This window comes from Caloenas nicobarica, chromosome 22, assembly GCF_036013445.1.
Source record: "Caloenas nicobarica isolate bCalNic1 chromosome 22, bCalNic1.hap1, whole genome shotgun sequence".
NCBI lineage: Eukaryota > Metazoa > Chordata > Aves > Columbiformes > Columbidae > Caloenas > Caloenas nicobarica.
The window spans coordinates 3783312-3800415 of record NC_088266.1 but is presented as its reverse complement, the minus strand read 5'-3'; the positions used below and the strand labels follow the sequence as shown (position 1 = coordinate 3800415).

General features: G+C 41.0%; 2 protein-coding genes across 2 annotated transcripts in view; one reads left to right on the top strand and one right to left on the bottom strand.

The window, feature by feature from the left end:
* The window catches only part of UBIAD1 (UbiA prenyltransferase domain containing 1), a 326949-nt gene that overhangs the window by 274315 nt on the left and 35530 nt on the right, over positions 1 to 17104 (top strand). The window lies entirely within an intron of this gene.
* The window catches only part of MTOR (mechanistic target of rapamycin kinase), a 57799-nt gene that overhangs the window by 11143 nt on the left and 29552 nt on the right, over positions 1 to 17104 (bottom strand). Inside the window, exons 29-42 of the mRNA XM_065649821.1 lie at positions 13022 to 13097; positions 11689 to 11828; positions 10895 to 10995; positions 9913 to 10028; positions 8511 to 8588; positions 8016 to 8123; positions 5944 to 6069; positions 5180 to 5311; positions 3655 to 3770; positions 2355 to 2472; positions 1395 to 1601; positions 882 to 982; positions 527 to 623; positions 16 to 114 (exon numbers count right to left, since the gene is read on the bottom strand). Of these exons, the coding sequence (XP_065505893.1) occupies positions 16 to 114; positions 527 to 623; positions 882 to 982; positions 1395 to 1601; positions 2355 to 2472; positions 3655 to 3770; positions 5180 to 5311; positions 5944 to 6069; positions 8016 to 8123; positions 8511 to 8588; positions 9913 to 10028; positions 10895 to 10995; positions 11689 to 11828; positions 13022 to 13097 (1615 nt within the window). The remainder of the gene's footprint in view (positions 1 to 15; positions 115 to 526; positions 624 to 881; positions 983 to 1394; positions 1602 to 2354; positions 2473 to 3654; positions 3771 to 5179; positions 5312 to 5943; positions 6070 to 8015; positions 8124 to 8510; positions 8589 to 9912; positions 10029 to 10894; positions 10996 to 11688; positions 11829 to 13021; positions 13098 to 17104) is intronic.

The window sequence follows — 17104 nt, the reverse complement described above, 5'->3', positions numbered from 1 at the left end:
CAACACAAAGCTTACCTGGGGATGGTACCGTCCAATATCTGTGAGGAGCTGATGAATGAGACGTCCTACTAATGGTCGAGGAGTGTCGATTCTTGCTATGAGCTGAGGGATAACCTAGTAGTAAGGAGAAGCAAAATAAACATCCCTGTCATCTCATGTGTCCAGTTCACAAGCTGTTCTGCCATCTGCTAGAGACCTTACAGTCTCTCAAAGAGACAGACAGGCCCAGAGCAGCACAGTGGTGCTTTAGACTTGATCGCCACTGAATGCATATCTTCAATTTCTAAATTTTCATTCTTTCTCATTCATATGCACTAATCTGCATATAAATAGAGAAATGCACATAAGAATGTCTCTCATGTCTCTTTTCATGATGCTTGTCAAATCAGTCACAAATCGTACTGCATACTGCTCTCACCACTCACCTACAGAGGATCCTTTAGCAAAGGACCATCATGGATATCATGTAACAAAACCCAAGCTCCCCCCAGAACAGAGATTTACCTTAGCCCTTGGCATTCCTTACCTGCAGCCAAGTGTCTATTTGGATTGCCTTGACTCCTTCTACCAAAGCCTCATTCACTTCAGGCCAGTGACCATAGTCAAACCACAGAGTAAGGACTCTGAAAAAGAGAAATACATTTGTTAGGAATGGAACAAAAACCCCCCATTCCAGTCAAATACCTTCAGATCCATTTACAAGTGACTCTTCTTCCCAGAACCTTGAGATAGTAGGGTAAGGGCTAATCCACCTAACATAAATTAGCTTGGACTGAAGCGCTCACTTAGTTTAACCATAAAGAGCAGAAACAGGTTCTACCTAATCTTAAACCATGTGCCTTATCAGCTGGATTGCATTTACTATGTGCTTTATTATGTACCTTAGAGTGTCTTGTAGGTTGTTTCCTCGAGACAGAGATATGGATCGGAAGAAACCCTGGACAGCAGGGACTGTGTACATCAAGAGGGTCTTGGATAAATCCTTTTGGAATGAAAATTGCTGCATTAGTTCTACACAAGCACATCAGTCCACATGAATCCTAAACTCAGCAAGGGAAGAGAGGGAGAAATACATGGAAACATAGATCTAATCCACATTATAGTTGACTTCTGCTAATACTCCTCACAGGGCACATTGCCCCTGGAATTTACTTCACAGTTAACTTACGATCATTTCCATTAATTTAGTCCTCTTCCCTTAAGACTGAGTTAACCTGAACTTCCTCACTTTTGCTGTAAGCCATGAGCATATATATATATATATTTATACACACGCAAAAACCAGACAGATTCCACAAGCCAGGTATGCCTAGTAGCTTGTTCCCCACCATAACATTTTCCTGCATCTAAGTACAAAGTACCAATCTCTCAACGGAAAGAGGGAAGGAAAGTACCTCAGTGACTTTTTTCTGCACTGGAGATGGGATGGGACTGTTCTCAGTGCTCTCTGCGTCACTCTCACTATTGCTGCCCTCGGTGTTAGCGCTGGTGATGCTGGCTCCGCTGGCATGACGTAATTTCTTCTTCTCATCTCTGGCCTGGTTTTGATGTTTGTAGTGAAGCACTGCTTCAAAGTTCATCACTGCCCAGGCGTGCCAGGCCTGCCAACAAGGGAGAACAAAAGTCAAAAGGAAGAAGAATCCCCTCTGCAACCTGTACTTTCTAATTATTAGAGATAATAACCCAACTTTTCTGAGTCCATGGGCAACAATAGTAAGTAAAACCCCACAGGCAACACAATGCTTTGCTTTCTCTAATCACTTGTAGTTTTAATTGCGTTATTATCTTAAGTAACATCATGGTGAGTTCTTGGCCAGAAGCTCCCATTTGGATATCAAAGAAAAGGAGCTCTGTACACCTCATTTTCCAGACCTTAAAATGAAGATGAATATGTTAGGACCAGGGGAGGTGTAACAGGAAGAAATGCAGGAGATGGCTGCCCCAGAGATCTGGCAACAAATATTAATTGAAATTTCACAACCCTGAAATCAAAGGTTCTTTGGAGAATCAGCAACATAGACACTTTCCTAGTTCAAGTTTACTGAGTGAGAATAAGTTACATTTTTTTTCTATTTAGACTATCCTTGCTCCTTCACTGTTAACTGACAGGAGAGAAAGTCCCAAAAGCAAGAATAGAAGCTGAATTGTGGCCTAGATTTACCAGTCAGATAAAATTCTAAACAAGAATCTCATGGTTGCCATGCACTGCTTTCTCTCTTTTTTTAATCCTACTTGTAGTAACAAGGCAGATAGTTATAGATCTTCCTATGAACACCTTCCTTCCCTGTAGTATGGGATGTGATCAGGTTTACTGATCTCTCTGCAATGGCGCCTGGAAGCTTTTCCTTACTGACCTTGTACCAGTTGCGATCGTGCTCTGTTGCAGCACTGTAGTATTGCAGGACTTTGGGGATGGTACTTTCATTGATGCCTTGCAGGTTCAGCTGCCACTCACCCAGTTTGAGGAAACACCTGGTTAAGCAAAGGGATTATTGACTCAGAACCTAGAAGAAAAAGGAAGCCTGCTGGATTAAGAGATAGAATTCTTATCTGGAGTCTGAAAGACATTTCTCCTGTGGTGAACCCACTCAGCGAGCCTCTTCTGCGAACCGAGAACACGTGAGGTTCAAAACACCCACATCCTGCTTGGAGCTAACTAGTTAATGGCTTAAGGAGAAAGGTGAGGGCCAAACTTTGTTCCTAATTTATATCAGTTATAAAATAAATGTAAGAACTAGCTAATGGTAACATCAAAAGATTTCATCAGCAGTGATAAAAAGCACACAGCATACGTGCTGGCCAGCTACGCTTATCACCATATGAGCCAGCCTTCTGGAGACAACACTGCGGCAGAAACAGTGGAAACACAGAGCAACTGCTCTTCCCCCAAGCCAGAACGCCGTTAAGTCATCCCCTCCCGGAAGAAAGGAAAAACAACATATTTTTACTGCAGTAGGGTGGGGCTGTGAAGGTTTGTGCAAATCTTAATACTTGGGTCCCTCAGCAGGCTTTAAATGGCACAGTTACACAAACATCCTCTCTACATTTTGAGTTTTCCAGAAAGCATTTTGCAACAAAAATATTGTGCACATCTCATTACTAATTTGCCTTCCACGATAGTCACTAAAAAAATAAGATGATGCTATTATCAAGTTCCTGTTCTCATAAAAGCAAATTTTGTGCATGACTCCCTTTAAGAAAAAAAAAAGGCAAACTTTCAGTAATAAGCACTATGCAATTTCTTCTTTAAACTGGAAAGAGCAGATCTGGCATCTCCAGATCCACAGAGGAAAATGAAGATTATAAACTGTGTTTTTAATGCAGCAATGTTTTAAGAAATGATCACATGCTGGGCACCTATTGCCCAAAGTGCTGCTGTTGTATTAAGGGCACAGCTGTGCCAGGCATGTGCAAAGTATTTCTTTCCAACTGACTGGATCTCCTGAAAACCAGAGAAACAGCCATCCTGAGAGCAGTTACTGCAATTATGTGATAGGTAAGGGCGTAATACCAAACAGGTCTCTACCAGCTAAATGAGAAATCCCCTGTTGTTTTTAAGTATGGGCCTTGTGTGAAATGTGTCATCTGCACAGGCTCCGCAACCTCAGGAAAGCCACTGGTTTCACTACATAGTGACAAGGACCAGGTGCTGACCGTGCCATGAGCTTGTGGAGTTCCTGCTTGTGCTGCTGGTCCTCGGTCGCGATAGCATGCTGTGCCTGCTGCTGCATCGTCTGCACAAAGTGCTGCATGTGCTGGAACGCATCGATCTGCAATGGGATGATGGTTGGGTTAAAGACCGCCGGGGTTAAATACAGCTTCATGAGAGAGGAAGATGATGTGGAAATAAGTTTTCACTGAAAGTAAAAAATACAGGTTTGTTTTCTTTCAAAGCCTTTTAGCCATTTACAGAGAATGTCCTGTTACTGCTCATGCAGAGTGAGATTCCAGTAATGATATAGAGATATCTCATTGCATTCACTGAGTATGCACCTCAAAGCTAGTCCAGCAGTTTCAACCATCAAGCAAATATTCATATCTTACGAACCGTATCTTTTTTTCTGTTTTCATGGGCTTCATGTAGTCTTGAGTCAGTTGATTTTAGATATATTCTCTTCCCCCAGCCCTTAATCTTTGTGCCTTCTTTCATTTTGCTTTCTATAACTGCACTGTTTCCTGTATCTTATCTGCCTATTTCTTTTATCGCAGGTCAAACACAGAAAAATCCACTTTTGCTCAAATAGGCAGGCAGAGAAAACCCATGTACTTCTCAGGTCATTTACTGAAGAAAATAAGAGACCATTACACTGTTTTACAAAGCCAATAGAACAGGGCCTCATCAGCAGCTCCTTCTGTTTTTTAAATTCAAATAAAGAGTAGTTAGGTCATGGCAATGTTCCCATAGCACAGGCTCTGCTCCAGTGCTGGCAATCCCAGAGACAGGAAAAATAAAAAAAGATGTGGCAGAATATGAGGATAAATGGAGGCTTTAATGTATATTAAAAAAAGAGATAAGTTATCCAGTCTGGAGCTTATTGGATTTGATTATGTAAATTCTCCCTGTGTTGCAATGTCAAAAACATTCACCCTAGGCTCTTTGGAGCCAAATTGTTCCTATGACAAAACCCTATGTACTTTTCAGCTGTCTTTCAGTTAGAAATCTTCGATAATGTCCTTAATAAAAGTCAGTTCTGCTCAGAAACTAAGTACAAACTGTTCAGGATACTTTTCTGAAACTAGTATTAAAAAAATCGTTTTCTTCTCTTTTCAACATGTAACGCTGACCATAGTTACAGTGTGAAGACCTGATACTTAGAACAGTGGATGAAAAATCAAGTACCAAGCCTAGACAGTCCAGTCCTGGTGAGGACAGAAGATGTACTATTGAACCACAGTCTCGGCTGCATCCCTTAGGTACCTGATACGGGTTTAGTAAAAATAATCTTTCCATGTAGGAAATAACATTAGAGCCAGGCCTTCTCTGTCACTACAGACTTTTGTAGTAAAATTTCAAAAGCTTATTTTCTGAATAAAGAAAGAGATTAGTTACCCTTTTCTAGGTGAGCAAGCCCAAAACCTTCAGCCTTGACTTTTTTCTGTGGTGATTATGAAGAGCTAACATGCATGGCATCACACAAAACCTGAGCAATGAAACATAGAGTACTATGTTCTTTTGTACCTTACGGGCGCTCTTCCACATGTGTTTCATGTATGCGTAAGTCACTTGAGGATGTACTGTTGGCAGTGGGTGATCCAGCTGTCGAGATGGATCTACTCCCAAGAGCAGGACAAGTGTCTTATGGGCCAGAGCCTGGAGAAAGTTGCGAAGAGAAAAAGCAGGTTAAAAAAGCTCATTCTTGCCTCCATTTCATATTGACCATAGAATTACCCACCACTAAAAAAATACCTCCAACCCTCCACAGAAAACACAGACATAGGAGCCTTATGACAACTCCCTCAGCTCATAAGAATATTATAGGATACACCATAAGCCTTCATTGGGATCAGAACATTAGATTCTCACTTCAGAATCCAGTAGAGTGTGTGGAGTGTCTGTTTCAAGTATTTTTGGTAGTAAATCTTGTGGTGGATTTAGAAATAGGATTGTAGTGTTCAACCATAACAACATCACATTCTAGATTTGACAGAATGCTTTAGCAGAGACCTATTATTAATAATCACCAGTGCAGCATATAACAAAAAATTGGCTCTGACACACTCAGGTATTGCACTAGTCCCACAGAAATAACCTTGGCTACAAGCATGAACTCTACACTGGTTCCAGTTTTAGTATTTCAACAATTTCTGACCAGTCTCCTCCTCAGACAAGAACCCATTCCACTTGGGCAATTAAAGTACTTGGAAATGCTCAAGGTTGAAGTAGCATGACAAAGCCAATTGTCTAAAAATCTGCTGTAGAGGGTAGAGCTTGGCAACGCTCACCAGTCTCCCGCTCTTGCCACACAAGCTGGCATACTTGAGCCAAGTTCTCATGTCCTCATGTGGATTCACAACAAGAGATCGGACCATCAGTATTCTTTGCCAGTCTTCCACAATTCGTTGACAGCCCTGAGAGAAAAAGGAAGAGAGAATTTGTTAGCATTTTATCTCCAACATACTCCACAGAGTCTTAATTCAGAATTCGAAGGGACTTTTCCCAAGATGGAGAGACTTCAGTTCCCGTAACTCACAGCAGGCCGACATTACGAACTAGCTGGCTATTTCTTCAACACTGCAATGTGAGAAGAAGGTTAAGTCCTTGACTCCTATTCTCTGCAGCCAGCTCAGTGTTTACAGTCTAACAATAACCTCTAATGGAAAAAGGAGAAAAACTTCTAAAGCAGAAATGTATAAAAAAAAAAAATTCAAGAAAGCTCTTTATGCAATTCCAAAACAAGTCAAGAGTTTTATAATCCTTCTCAACCTAGTTTTAAAGCCTATTTTTGGTTTAAACAGTGACAATTCTTAATATGGAGATGGTACAAAACCAAATGGTTGCAAAGATATTTTTGCTATTGCCCTTTTTCTTCTCCTTGCATGTGTTGCTTTTAGAGGCTGGCATGACTGAACTGAGATTCTGCCAGAAACTGCAGCTCCAACTGCTATGCTGCTTGTGCAGGTGTTGTCTGGTTCTTGTCTGAAGGCAGAGGCACAACAACATTGTCAGTCAGAGCAGGATGAGTCTGTATTTCAAACATTCAAGGGTGCTACAGAGAAGCACAATTGTGGAAGAGACGCTAACAATGCAATGGCCAAGTACTTCAGAGTATCAGTGATGCTCTGAAGTTTGTATTGATCCGGAGACAACTCAGACTTAGTTTTGAGGTAAACAAAAGAATTTCCAATGGCAGCAAGTACCTTAGCACCAAAGCACCTACTTTCCCTTTTTGCCCAAAACTGAGGGCGGGGAAGCTAGGCAAAGCTTGTTCCCTAACACCCAAGTAAACCTCATCTGATAGGCATTTTAAAATTATTAAAAAGCAGCTATAAAATGTGCAAGAACTGCATGTACCGCTTTCAGGTCTATAAACAGCTGTATTCAGATGTTACGCTTCCTGTCACTCTCAGTTTCTCCGCTCCAGTGGAATGCTCCCGAGCTTTTCCAGAAAGGAATGCAGATGGGAGACTAAAAGCTTTGTCACAGTTTCCCAAACAGCTAAAAAATAGGCAGCAGCAACAGCCTTTCATAAGGAGGCATATATAGTAGTCACAGTGAAGAAGTCTGCATGCGGAAAAATTGTTACCCCAGGCAGTGTGTCAAAATTTGGTATAATGAGAACATTTTACCCTAACTCTGCTTTTTTTTCCCCGTTTCCCTTACAAGAATCACCTCTTTGAACAGTATTCCTGTATGTACTACTTCATGTGATGATGTTCACTTTCACTGCAGAGATGCCTCATAAAGAAACAGTCTCAAAATATTTGGCTGATTTAAATCTTCAGAACCGTTTAGCGTAAGAAAGGCACAAACTTTCCTTTAAACACAGGGAAAGCAGCATTGCTAAAGGTCTCTTAGAAGAGGACAAGGCTAATCAATTGGAAATGTTCTCCTAAGAGGTCAAAAAGGAATGAGACAATCTTTTACAAGTATGTAAATTCTCTGTCTAGTTTTCCAGTGCTGTAAGAGAATTCACTTCTCCTTAAAATGCAGCCAGCCAGGTTAAAAGTTCAAGCTAGCCTTAACCAAACCAGTATTTCCAGGTGTGATCCCACAGTGAGATAAGCAGCCTTGGAGATGTTACTAGTGTCTCATTTCTGTACACATCTATTTCCAGGCTTAAATCGCCCTACTGAAGTTGTCATATCAGTACACAGCTCAGGAACATGAACCAAAACAAGCCGAAATAACTGGGACAAACACAATGCAGACAGAAAGTGTGCACCCATGTAAGCACATATGCTATTGGGATAGAAAGAGAAATGGAAAGATTTGCTGAGCCATCACACTGACTCAAAAGGAAGCTGTTCTTGCCAGCACGTCAGCATCTCCATCCTTGACCTTTACATAGATATACCTGCAGTCTTTCCCACCAGATCTGGCGGATGATCTCACGGCGTTCTGGTACAAGTTTATACTGGATAACCTCTTCCAGCTCTGACAGCATCTGGCAGGATACCATAGCCTGAAGGAAACAATCACATTCCATCCCAATCACTACAGAACAAATCTATAATTAAGGAACAGTATTTTGGCATCAAAATCTTAAGTACATATGCTGCCCAACACGTAAAGGACAGACTGCTATATGCTGGTATCTTGATGAGCTGCTGATTCAAACTTTCTAAATGTCAATTCTTATTTCTTTCAAGGGCGGGAGCTCACTTCACTGTTTAATTTGTCCCAAAGCTGCTCCTACAAAGTTACATTTCTTATCCGAGAAGACCCATTTAGCTTGTAGGCCTAACACAGGTCTCATGTTTGATACAAGTGCTACTCTGAAGTTTTATGCAACTCCTAGAGACAGTCTGAAGCAACTAGGAGGAGGATGAAGGCTGAGTTAGACACTTACCCCATAAGCTCGGCTGTAGCTCTCTCCTGCCATGGCAGTCAGCTCAGCATCTAGCAGATCTCTGGCTTTATCGATGCACTGAAATAGAACAAGATATTGGGGCAAAGGTGGTATGTTTTATCTAGAGTCAGCTGTTGAAACTGCTATTCATCTGTTCGATCTCATGAACAAAGCTGGCATTGTTCCCATTCCCCAACAAGAACCAGGAAAGGATGTTATCAGTGGAAAGAATTGACAGGAAAACAGTGTCCAGGGGCAAGCCAAGGGGGCTCCATTTATCACCTGCATAGTCTGAAGTTTGTCTTTCTACCAAATCAAAGTTTGCAGTATTTCTAACCCAACTGTCATTGTAGAGGTCATCGTTAGTAACACTTATAGAGGAAGAGAGAAGTTCACAATTTAGTGCAAGAGAGTCAGTTACAAAAAAGCCTCAAGAAATGCCTCGTGATAACATACACTGATAGGAAATAGCTTTTACTGTTTTATGTAACTGAACAGGTTTTTATGAATTTTACAGGAGAGCAAATTCCATTTCTCTTCCTGCAACTAAGGCATGCCCTTCAAGCACGAAATAAATCCTGCTCTGGTTCCAGTCATTACATAATCTCCCATCTACAGTTTTTCCTGTTCAAAATGTTAAAGGTTAATCTCAAACTCTTACCCTTTGAATGCCTGGCTAATTTTACTGTGCACATCATCCAAAAATCTATGTATGGGTTTTGACAGAGCAGACTGAATTACTCCTCTATCTAAGTTGGCAAGCCAGCGCAGAATTCTGAGAAATAGTACTTGAGCTTCCTTGGAAAGTAAACAATATGCTTCACATCTACAGAGGGGAAAAAGTCACTTTGCAAGTCTCCTCTGTGACAAACAAGCACACCAATACAGCTCTGTTGAATAGACTCATTGCTTGCCTTGATTTCTCATCTCAATCTAAGATTTATCACCGCCACCAGAAGAATTAGAGCAAAAGTTTTAGTACTTCACTGAAAAAGCTGCAAGAAACGGAAGTGCACGGAACTCCCATGGAGAATCTTATGTGTGTCTTATGCCACGAGTGCCTTTTATCAGGCAATGCCTTGTAGAATGGAACCTCTGCTGGGATAATCCTTGTGCACCGTCTGACTAGAAAACAGATGTAAGAGCAAAGAAGCCTCAGAATAACTAAGGCATTCTCACTCTCCACAGCACTGGACCACTACTACCTGTACATATATTCACTGCTGTGTTTCTGAAAATACAAGATAAGCTCAATCACCAAAGTCTAACACATCAATGGAAAAAAGGTTATTGGGCAATTCATAGGTTATAGGCAACTATTTTAAAACAGTGTATCTTTCCGTGCAGCAACATAGCTTTGTTCATCGTAAGGTTTTGGGAAGCTTACAAGGAAGAGGATTACCTGCTGAGCCAGAGAGAAAAGGTCCTGATGAAGAGCCAGCACAGCCCTGTAGAAAGCACCATCATGGGTGTCCCTGGGGATCATGCAGGTGTATTCCTCCATGCTGTCCCACTGACCTGCAGAGACACAAATCACCTCAGCAATACAACAGCCTTCTCTGCAAGGAAAGAGCAGAACTGTGCTACGGTGCTCGGACAGCAGTGACTTGGTCTGAATGCTGTGTGGTACTTCTGCCTTTCAGTCTGCTCTGCAACAGCTTGTCTGTGTTACACACAGAAACTGTATATATACATACACGGGAACTGTATATATACATACAGAGCTATAGATAAGCAAAAACGTAGGTATTTTACTTCTAGGCAAATTGTTATCCACAGGGGAAAGGTTCTTGCATTCCTTGTGATGAAAAAGTTGAAATGCTGACATTTCCAGAACATATGAATGAATTACTGTCCTACAAAGTAAAATATTATTTTTTCTTAGCAAAGGCTGGTAGACAGCAAGTGACTTATAAGCTTCTCTGGCAAGTATCTAGCTACCAACATAACTGATATTTGGATGATTTATAGATTTATTCCACTTATGATTGCCTACTCAGCACACACAACCTATCAAAAGGCTCAACAGATATTGTTCTAGTTTGTAAATAAGAGTCTGCCACAAATCAGAGAAATTCTATTAGTCTCATCTTAAGTCTGAGCTATGTTCAATGTAAAACTAAGTAAAAGGGACCAGTTAAGCAATTGGTATCTGCTCAGACCACTACGGCAGTCTGTTTGTTACTTTAGACCACGCTGGGAGACCTCCTGTAAATGCAGGTTTTCCAAAGGGCTTCAGTGTTGAATGACACTTCATATCCCAACATAAGTAATTTTGCTCTTGATTCTGCTGTTTCTTATGTTTTGTAGTTCTGAAGTAAGGTAAAACTATCTGTGCTTCCACATCGTGGGCTGGCATATCCTACCACACAAGGATACCTTACCTAGACCCCAGGCAGCAGCAGCAGCCATCCTGGCCATCTTAGCTTGAGTCTCATCATTGACTTGTGTCCACTTTTCACAGCATTGCTGGTGGAGCTGCCCCCTAAGAAGAATCCACAATTTCTGATCAGCAAAAAGGAGAAATTCTGTAAACCCCTGATGGGAACTGGCTACTCCTAGAAATGATGATTGAGAAACACTCAGTAAGAGAATCTGGTTTTCCTACTGAAAAAGCTGCGCCAAATTTGCCTCACCCACATCTAAAAGCAAAAAAGGGCAGAAAAATGCTGTCAGAATTAGGTTTCTCAAACAGCTCTGTTTCTCTAACAGCAAAATTACTTTACTGGAGAGGAATCTCCTCACTGGGTGCCATCCCCTGGGTTCATGTCAGGACCCATCAGGAGAGAGCTCTAGTGACATGAAAAGTTCAGTAGAAAGGCGGAACCTGGACCAAATCACACATGCCCCTGGGTAGAACTGCATGCTACAGCGCACAGGATGCCTTCTCCAATTATCTTCGTTGAATCGAGCAGGGAGAAAAACAGAAGCCCCCAGTTAACCAGAGCGCTATAATTCAGTACCAGCTCACCCTTCCACAAAACCTGACTCTAATCAGTTACATGTTGACACAACATATTTAACACAGGGTTTGAAATACCCAATGTCTACAAAGACGCTGATTAACGAATGCTAAAAAAGAGTAATAATGAAAAACTCAGCCATCTACAAGATGGGCAAAAGGGTTTTAAAGTGGGAAAAATTTATTTTCCTCAGTCTTCAGGCATTCCACTCTTACCATTCACCAAGAGCTTCCAAGCAACGCATCCGTCCCAGCATCAGCTCAGGATCATCTTTGTTTGTGTCCATCTTCTTGTCATAGGCCACCAGAGCATCTTCCCATTCGTGAAGCTTTTCATACCAGGTAGCTTGAATTTCCTAAGGCAGAGGAAAAAAAAAAAAAAAGAAAATCAGAATAAGTAGTGGGATTAATATTCACCATTCTATATTAACTACTGCAGCTTTTCCTGAAAAATTCTGTGTCTGTGGTGGTCACTTAGCCCTTTTTTCATTCTAAACATCCTCATGGGCTTCTGCGATACAGAGAAAAGCCTTGAGCTAGTGCAAAACCAGGAATCCTCAGTATTGCTTAACCTGCACCGAAATGAATTCAGGTTTACCAGAGGGATCAATCCACCATCATCCCCTTATTCACTGCCACTGAAATACTAGCTCAGCAGCTGGCACTTTTCTTTTTGGAGAGGGGAAATGAGTAGAGTAGGAAAAAAGGTAAATCTATCAAATATTCCACTTTCCATTGTTGTGCATGCTTCCATTTAAACAACAGTCCCGTGTTTAGGAATGGAGTGACTAACTGGAAAAGAAAACCCAAACAGTACACTGTGCGTCTGGCTACCGCTAGGCCATTATTTAATACACCAGGCATGTATAATGCTGGGGCCTAATCAAAGTCCTCACAAGGAAAAGGCTGTGGTTTGTAACAAAGACTTTAATAGTAAGCCAAGCAGTGATCCTTATCAGCTGCACAAACTTTTCTTCAGTCTTTGTTTCTAGATTTTGTTTCTAATTTTCAAGAAAAAAAATGCCTTGATATTTTTTCCGCACTGATCTCTGCCAATGTTGTTCTGCTCTGTCCTTGGCAGTTCAGGTCTTGACATAAGCTACAGAATAGATTCTTTTCCCTGCCCTGTGGGTACAGTCAGTATAAACCACGCTCAGTATAAACCACACTCTGCACCCCAGGTCTTCCACTCAGGGCGTTTATATACCAGTCCTTTAACTTCTCGGCTCGGTCATAATATTTCAAGTAAGTTGGTAAGTAAGTGTTAACAATAGCTGCTAAATTCTCCTCCAAATCAGGTTCTTGCACAAGTTCTTGCGGACTTCCCCAGCTACCTTACCTGTGTGCAGTCCTTCATAGCATAGAGCTAAATACCAGTATACATCCCTATAGGCAACAAGGCCCCTGCAGTACATATGAAGCAATATTTTTAAGTGGCGATAGAACCTTAACATGATTCATTGAAAAAACACATGGCCACCACCACACACAAAACCTACAGAAAACATGAAGACACAAGACATGAAAAGAGTTACCCAGCAGGACTCACCAGCTCCCCAAAGTGCTTCATGGCATATTCCAGTACCCCAGCAGCTGCTTCTGGCTGTTGCAGTTTATTGTTAATGCTGAAAAGGCAGGAAGAAAAAGACCATTTAACACAGTTGACAATTCTTAGAGGCTGGTATGAGCTCCTGCTTGATAATACCAAGCTCTATCATTTAGAAATACCAATGGAACACCTTCCTTTCTCTTTAAAACTTTCAAGCGAATGATTGGCCTACACAGGACAGGCAATGATGACATATTTGCAAAACAACAGGTGCATGCATATTCTTTGCACATATTCTCAAGACTTGTTACACAAAATAGTGATTGTATATGATTATCAGTTCTAAATAGCAGCCTGCATAGAGAGACTAGTTGCCAATAGTTTGAAAGGCATAATTTCTCAAACAGCTGCACTTATTAAGAGCTTTACAGTATTGATATTTTTCTCCTTTCTCTTAAACAGAAAACCAACTCCTTTAAAAAAATCAGAGTAGAGATTTCAATACTCCAGGAAACAACCTACACCATTAGAACAGTTGACAAATGTCACCAGGAACACAGCCGCTGACTTCACAAAAGCTTGCGACCCTACTTTCAGTTCAGTATTAATACTGCTTAACATTTGGAATGGAAACAGCATAATCTAACAAAACAAAACATGTCAACTGAGAGAAATGCAAAGAGACTTTCAGTCGTCTTTGAATATGCTGCTGTAGGTATAGGTGTCTTTCAGAAATGCCCCTTCTTGCCCACTGTCACCAGAACGACTGCATATTTTTCTCCACTATGAGAAGCCCGTTGATCAGTAAGAGACAAGGAAATATATAGGATTAAGAAAGATGGAAAGTTTTTAAATTAGTGCCATATTTGTTGCGTCTGTGGAAGTTTCCTTTCTTGACAACCAAGCTCCTAGACACACTCTGGATATCTGGAAAGGTCAAGTAAAATACTCTGCAAATAGGGTCTCAGAATGGCCCGAGCTCAAATCAGATTCAGTCAGGCTCAGAATGCACCAGAATCACAGTTCAAGAAGACAGACACCCCAAAATGCCTTTTTTTTAGCAAGACAGTCAAAGAACATTGTACCTCCACACTTCCCAGGGGAAAGCTAGGCAGCAGTGCCGCAGAAAAGTGATAAATGGCTGTCACATCTCATATCCTGATGATTTAAAGAGCCATTGGCAGACACATCACTGCCAGCATGTCAGACAGTTAATTACTTCCAACTTATCTTTCTTGTCAACGCTTCCTGACAAAACTGGCCGTTATCTTTTATTCTTTGACAATTAGCACTGCTCTTTTGCTGATGCTCCCTAGTGCACTCAATTACTCTTTTTTTTGTTTTGTACTTTCTTGGCTGCTCAAGTAGAATTAAATGTTTCAAAGCTGCCTCCGGCTAGGTTTAAGCAAAGGGAGGGGAAAGAAGGGAAGGGGAAGGAGAAAGACTTTGACTTAAAAGAATACACAACAGTAGATATAATACTGTGTTGTCATTATTAATAATAAATTACTCTCTTGTAACAAATGATCTAGCCCACACAATGAGTAAAAATAGGTACTTCTGTGGACTAGGATAAGCCACTGACTGGGAAATCTGTCAATTATTTCATGTTTTGATGTACCACACTAAAATAGTGTGTATAGAACATTCACTGTTTTCTCAGAAAGTAACCTAAACACAGAGAAGTACAACTGTCAGGAAGAGTACAAAAATCCCTCCAAAGCAAGACTCACGCATCAAAGTGGGCCTTATTGACATGCCTGAACATTCACTGACTTATTTCTTCAGAGTAACAGAACCTTGGTAATCACGGCATTGTTTTGCTGTTCAGTTTAACAGGCTAAAGGAAACACAGTTGTGTGCAGATTAAGTTCTGATCTTGTGTTTTGGAGTTTTTACTTGTTTTGAAAGACCTTGGATTTCTACTTTTTCTCATCTGCTGGATTCAGTGTGCTCTGAGTGCTGGAAGGGTATTGACAATTCCCAAAAATCACTACTACCACAGCTGACTGGAATGTGTTTTCAACAGACCCATAACTCTCTGCATATAAATTCCCCAAGAGTGGGCCTGATGATTGTACTTCTCTTAGAAAAACATTTCCACATGGAGTCCAGTTAACATATTCAAAATACGTGTTTAGAAACCATGGCGTTCTGTGCTTCGCGGCCATTTCACCCTCCTGCTAAGGCATTGCCCCTCTCCTTGCAGATGTGATGAGCTCTGCACTCAGGCAAAATCTTCTTAAATTTTATAATATTCTGGAAGCACCGCAGAGCTGTTTTCTAGTTATTGTGCTGGAGACCAGACAGAATGAACAACACTACAGAAAAGCATCCAGGCACACAGAGAAGGCCCTGAAGGGCTGATATTCCAGCCAAGCAGGGTTGCCAGGGGGTTTTTACAGTATTGCTGATGGAAATCAGGGCAGTTTATGGGATTAGAATCCGGGGGTTAGATTTCTCCTTGTATCGGGAAAAAGATAACTACAAAATCTTTTTGGATTAAAGGAAAAGGTGGTAAAACATCTCTCAAGGTAGAAACAACGCTGCTGGCTAATTCAGCAGACAGTAACTTAAGTCTTTGTTTACTGGGTGGTGTCCTTGCAATTGTTCCTAATTCAAGATAATATGAAGTTTAATATTAAAGATGAAGATCAATTGTTTTCCATATCCACTGAAGGCAGAACATATTGTTCTGTTCATTTTTGTTTAGAAGGACGAAAAAAGCCATCACTACCAGCTACTTTACTGGGCGGCTCAGCAGCAGGCCATAAAAGATGACTGTTGTATCTCCTTACTTGGAAATTTTTAGGTATAGGTTTGGTAGGTCATAGGCTACACGTCATCTTTCAGGAAAGGCCTAAGTATTCAGCTCTGCTCTCCTTCAAAACAAGGATTAATTAGTTGCAAAACTGATTTTCATCAATGAACTTTTGTATGAGTTTGGCTCACCCGGACTCGTTGTATAATTACATAACGCAGCGCTGTAGAATTTAAATTGAGGCCGATCACAATAATAAAAGCATTAATTCCTATATTCCAAGTGCACAATCTTCAGCAGCTGGATAAGGAAACGAGACCAGCACAGAACACTTCAGGAGAAGTCAGTTATATCCAAGATTATAGATGATTTTTTTCCCCGTTTATTAATTGATATCTGTACTGTAGCCAGGATGATATCCAAACCCCTCTTTTTTTTAAGTCTCCCCAAGTTTGTTTAAAAAGCTCCTCTATGTGACAGATTTAACCAACCTAACTCAAACTTGTTTTTCCTTCTGAAAAAGTGCTGAGAGCTTGTTCCTGGGATTAGAAGGGGAAGGCACTGCTATTTTGTGGCTGCTTTGGGGAACAGATAATCCTCCGGCACAAGTAACTGGCTTTGTTGGCCAGTTTCCCCACTTCTACAGTTTATTTGTGTTCAGGCATCCCTAAGTCCTCGATTCAACAAACCTGAGAAAACAACCAGTTGCCCCCCAAACAATTCCAAACCCCAATGCATTTCCATCATGCCACTAAAAATTATTCCCATGCTGGGAACAAACCAGTACCAGCAGAGAGCTGTTTTCAACAAACAGCTGTGATGATCGACTGCTCACAGGCCAGAGTAGCCGCCCCTTCAGCAAGAGCATCCCACATTGCTCGCAGGCATTAAAATTGGCCACATTCCCCATCTTGATATAAACGCTTGCAAATCAAATAAAAACATTCATGAGCCTTGAAAGGAAAAGCAGCAAAAACCGTTACAATAAAATTTTTAGCCAGCCCTGCCGGCTCAGGCTGCAAAAGGTTTTATATCACCTCTCCCTTATGAACCAGATTCAGTGAAGGCAGAGAAGAAAAAAAAAACTTGCCAAGGAAAATATTTAGCAGAAAGAGGGGAAACACAGAGCCAGAGTCTTTGTGTTGGTTATGCAAAGAAATGATACATTAAATAAAAGAGAAATCACATGATTGTAGGAAGTATCAGCATTTTGTTTCTCATCAGGCCCTCTCACTTGTTCCTATATAACTTCAGAGATTTACAATAATTATTTGCAGTAGACAACAATTTTATTTGACTTTACTACAGATTTAGTCGTTACT